Source organism: Cebus imitator, unplaced genomic scaffold (assembly GCF_001604975.1).
Source record: "Cebus imitator isolate Cc_AM_T3 unplaced genomic scaffold, Cebus_imitator-1.0 Scaffold209, whole genome shotgun sequence".
NCBI lineage: Eukaryota > Metazoa > Chordata > Mammalia > Primates > Cebidae > Cebus > Cebus imitator.
In genome coordinates this window covers 2639321-2644566 of record NW_016107524.1, presented here as the reverse complement: position 1 = coordinate 2644566, position 5246 = coordinate 2639321, and the positions used below count along the sequence as shown (strand labels likewise).

At 39.6% G+C, this 5246-nt stretch overlaps 1 protein-coding gene across 6 annotated transcripts in view; it reads left to right on the top strand.

Annotated features, from left to right (window-relative positions):
- PPP1R21 (protein phosphatase 1 regulatory subunit 21) overlaps nt 1-5246 on the top strand; it is an 87833-nt gene that overhangs the window by 32801 nt on the left and 49786 nt on the right. For all 6 annotated transcript variants that reach the window (XM_017548521.2, XM_017548520.2, XM_017548519.2 and 3 more), the window contains exon 12: nt 979-1115. In XM_017548521.2, coding sequence (XP_017404010.1) covers nt 979-1115 — 137 coding nt within the window. The remainder of the gene's footprint in view (nt 1-978; nt 1116-5246) is intronic.

Sequence of the window (5246 nt, the reverse complement as noted above, 5' to 3'; positions counted from 1 at the left end):
TTTTTGCTTGGTTACCTCCACATTTTAAAATGAATAGTTAAGACACTACATTTTTTTTTAGAAAAAAACCTTATAATTAAGTTTTCCCATGTAACTATTTAAAATTAGAAATGGTAAAATAATGCATTTTATGAACATTAAGCATTTGCTTTTAAATTTGAGCCTCTACATTGTAAATCTGTTTGGCTTTATTTTGTTCGGGCACAGTGGTACATGCCTGTAATCCCAGCACTTTGGGAAGCCAGGGCGGGCGGATCATCTGAGGTCAGCAGTTGGAGACCAGCCTGGCCAACATGGCAAAACCCCAACTCTACTGTGAAAATACAAAAATTAGCTTAGCGTGGTGGTGGGTGCCTGTAATCCCAGCTACTCAGGAAGCTGAGGCATTAGAATGACTTGAACCTGGGAGGTGGAGGTTGCAGTGAGCTGAGATTGTGCCACTGTACTCCAACCTGGCGACAGCGAGACTCTATCTCAACAAAAAAAAAAAAAAAAAAAGGTCAAAAATATTTTAATGTTTTGTGCTACTCTCAGGATAGATAATGAACATGTGCCTTTATCTGTTATTCCATTGAATCCTCTCTTATTCCATTGGTATTTGCAGCAAGCAGTGTATGTATCATTATGTAAAAAAATGGAACCGGGGAAATAGGGGAGGGACGGTGGGGGGTGGGGAGCTAGGGAGAGATAGCAACGGGAGAATGCCAGATATAGGTGATGGGGAGGAAGGCAGCAAATCACACTGCCACGTGTGTACCTATGCAACAATTTTGCATGTTCTTCACGTGTACCCCAAAACCTAAAATGCAATAAAATAAATAAATGGGAAAAAAAAAATGGAACCATACAAATGAGATCAAATTCCTTTTTCTGCAGTATCTCTCCTTGGATATAGTTATTTGAGAATTTAGTTGGTTGCTAATAGCTAATTGAAAATTGTCTGGGATGCTCACTTCTTAAAAATCTGCCTATTCCTAGTTTAGAAGAAGAATGTGAATCCTCTCTTTGCACATCTGCTTTAAGAGCCAGGAATCTAGAGCTGTCCCAGGACATGAAAAAAATGACAGCTGTGTTTGAGAAGCTGCAGACTTACATAGCTCTTCTTGCCTTGCCAAGTAAGTATGTTTGTTGCTCATGGGTCAATTTCAAGGACTTAAGAGTACAAGAAGCCAGAAAAGGGAGATGGTTTAGCTAAGTAGAGTAAGAGGAGCATAGGATCTGGTTTCAGGAAAACTTGAATTCAAATTCTCTAGCCCCTTATACGTTTATGACCTTGGACAAAACTCCTGGCTTATCTGGACTTCTGGTTTCCCATATATACAATGGAGTTAAATGTTGTGATTATTGAGTTAAATGAAGAATGTACAGACAGGGGAGGTAACCCACACCTGTGATCCCAGCACGTTGGGAGGCTGAGCTGGGATGATTGCTTATGGTCAGGAGTTTGAGACTAGCCTGGGCAACACAGGGAGACCCCCATCTCTGCAAGAAATTTAAAAATTAGCCACATGTAGGGGTACTTCCCTGTAGTCCCAGCTACTCTGGAGGCTGAAGTGGGAGGATCACTTCAGCCAAGGAGGTAAAGGCTGCAGTGAGCAATGACCACACCACTGCACTCCAGCCTGAGCGACAAAGCAACACTCTGTTTCCGAAATAAATAAGTAATAAAAATAAAGTATGTAAAATATCAGGCATTGGACATGTGTTAAATATTAATTCCTTTCCTTTCCTTCCTCTTTTTTTGTATAGAAGGGAAGAAATCCAAAGAATTTGTAGCAGCTTTCCAACAAATAGCATAGGGGAGCTTTAGTAGTAAAAAAATTCCATTCGTTCCCCTTTGGCCTAGCTTGAAAAACAGTGTTTTTGGGTAACTGAATGGACTTCAGTTTAAATGACACTTTAAAGAATGCCATAATTTTTCTGGTACTGTGATCTTTTTAAACAGCATTATTGTGATATAATTTATATACTATATATGTATTAAAGTTTACAATTCAGTGATTTTTAGTGTATTCACAGGGATGTGCAAGTCACTACAGTCAGTTTTGGAATGTTTTTATCACCTAAAGAAGAAACTCTCTGTGTTTTAGCTGTCACCCTCCCCATTCCCCCGTTCTACCCCTCCCTAGCCCTTAAGCACTAGTAATTTACATTCTGTCTATATATTTTCCAATTCTACTCATTTCGTATAAATGGAATAGTATAATATATGGTATTTTCTGACTTCTTTCAATTAGTGTTATGCTTTTAAGATTCATAAAAGTTGCAGCACGTAGCAGTACTTAATTCCTTTTTATTGCAGAATAATATTCCATTTTATGGATATATCCATTTTACTTATCCATTTGTCATGTATGGACATTTGGGTTGTTTCTACTTTTGGCTATTACAAGTAGTGATGCTATTGACAGTCATGTACAAGTTTCTTTGTGGACATCTTTTTTCATTTCTTTGGAGTATATAACTAGGAATGGAATTGCTGGGTCATTGTGGCAACTCTGCTTAACTGTTTGAGGAGCTGCTGGAGTGTTTTCCAAAGTGCTGTACCCTTTTACATTCCTACCAGCAGTGCATGAGGGTTCCAATTTCTCCACATCCTCTTCAGTGCTTATGATTATTTGGTTTTTTGATTTTAGTGGGTATTAAATGGTATTCATTGTGGTTTTGACTTGCATTTCCCTAATGGATAGTGATGTTGACTATCTTTTCATGTGCTTATTGGCCATTTGTATATCTTCTTTGGAGAAATATTTATTAAGATCCTTTCTCCATTTTTCAGTTAGGTTGTCTATCATTGAATTTTAAGAGTTCTTTAAGTGTTATAGATACAAGTTCCTTGTTGGATGTATGATTTGCAATATTTTCTTCCATTTTATAGGTTGTCTTCTAACTTTCTTGATAATGTCCTTTGAGAAACAAAAGTGTTTAATTTTGATGAAGTCCAGTTGTCCATTTTTGTTTTTGTTGCTGATGGTTTTGATGTCATACATAGCTAAGAATCCACTGTTGGCCAGGTGCAGTGACTCATGCCTGTAATCCCAGCACTTTGGGAGCCCGAGGCAGGTAGATCATCTGAGGTCAGGAGTTTGAGACCAGCCTGGCTAACATGGTGAAACCCTGTTTCTATTAAAAATACCAAAAAAAATTAGCCAGGCATGGTGGCACACGCCTGTAATCCCAGCGACTCGGGAAGCTGAGGCAGAAGAATTGCTTGAATTTGAGAGGCGGTTGCTGTGAGCTGAGGTGGTGTCATTGCACTCCAGCTTGAGCAACAAAAGCAAAACTCTGTCTAAAAAAAAAAAAAAAATCCACTGTCAAATCTGAGGTTATGAAGACTTACTGCTATGTTTTCTTGTAAGACTTAGTTTTAACTAAGATCACGCAATAGCGTGATCTTAGCTCACTGCAACCTCCACCTCGTGGATTCAACCAAGTCTCCTGCTTCAGCCTCCTGAGTGGCTGGGACTACAGGCATGTGCCACTGTGCTTGGCTAATTTTTGCATTTTTAGTAGAGATGGGGTTTTACCACATTGACCAGGCTGATCTCAAACTCCTAACCTCAGGTGATCCGCCTGCCTTATCCTCCCAAAGTGCTAGGATCACAGGTGTAAGCCACCACACCCGGCCTCATTTTGAGTTAATTTTTGTATATGGTGCAAGCTAAGGGTACAACTTCATCTTTTGCCTGTGGCTATGCAGTTGTCCCAGCACCATTTGTTGAAAAGCCTATTCTTATTGAATGGTCTGTGTACCCTTGTGGAGAATCAGTTGACTGTAGATGTATGGATTTATTTCTGGACTCTCAGATCTGTTTCATTGATCTGTCCTACACCAGTACCATAATATCTTGATGATTGTTGCTTTATAGCAAATTCTAAGGTCAGGAATTGTAAGACCTCCTACTTTGTTCTTCTTTTTCAAGATTGTTTTGGTTATTTGAGGTCCCTTATAATCCTGTAAGAATTTTAAAATCCTGTTGTGTTGATTTCCACAAAGAAGTCAGTTGGAATTCTGATAGGGATTGCATTGAACTTGTAGATCATTTTGGGAGGGTTGTGGGTTGAATTGTGTCCCCCAATATAATATGTGGAGTTCTAACTTTCAGTACCCATATGTGTGATCTCATGTGGAAATAGCATCTCTGCAGATGTCATCAAATTAAGATGACGTCATACTGGATTAAGGAGAGTACCAAATCCAATGAATGGGATCCTTATAAGGAGAGAGAGATTTGGAGAGACACAAAGAATTTGGAGACAGAGACACAAGGGGGAGGGTCATATGAAGACAGACACAGGGATTGGAGTTTTGCTGCCACAGCCAAGTAACACGTAGGGCCAACAGAAGCTGGAAGAGGCAGGAAATAATTCTCCCTTCAGACCTTTGGAGAGAGTGTGACCCTGACAACACCTTGGTTTTGGACTTCTAGCCTCTAGAACTGTAAGAGAATAAATTTCTGTTGTTTTAAGCCACCTTGTTTGTGGTACTTCATTATAGCAGCTCTAGGAAATTAATACAGGGAATATTGCCATCTAAGCTTAAGTTATCTGATTCATGAACATAGTATGTTTTTCCATGTATGTAGCTCTTTAATTTCTTTAAACACATCTTCTGGTTTTCAGCATGTAAGTTTTGTGCCATGATGCTTCTCAGAGTATTCAGCCTTGGGTTGTACACAGTCACCCTGGTATGACGATGGAGACAAGGCTCTCCTTCATCGTCTCCTTTCCTGTTCACACCCTGGTTTAAGCTCCCCTGGTTGCTGATTGATTGCTCTCATTTTCAAAATGCCATGGGGCATGAATTGTCTACTCAGGGAATCAATTCAGTTTGGGCTCTTTCACAGGTATAGTTATAGACCTAGTGTATACCTAACAGGTGTAGCTTTTTGAGGTTAGTGTTTGAGTTTTATTCTGACCCCGGGAGGGCTCTTCTTAGCCATTTCTGTTCTGGTTCTCTCTGGTGAACAAGCTAGCCCACTTGTTTAACTTACATCTCTAATAAATCTACCAATTTTTTCTTCATTGCTTTCACCACAGCTATAATTTTTTAGAGTACACCCTTAGACTTGAACTTTTCCACACTCTATTACACATTAAATCAATTCCTTAAGAAGAGATTCAGAGCTCTTGTTTTTTTTTTTTTTTTAGGACGGAGTTTCGCTCTTATTACCCAGGCTGGAGTGCAATGGCGCGATCTCGGCTCACCGCAACCTCCGCCTCCTGGGTTCAGGCAATTCTCCTGC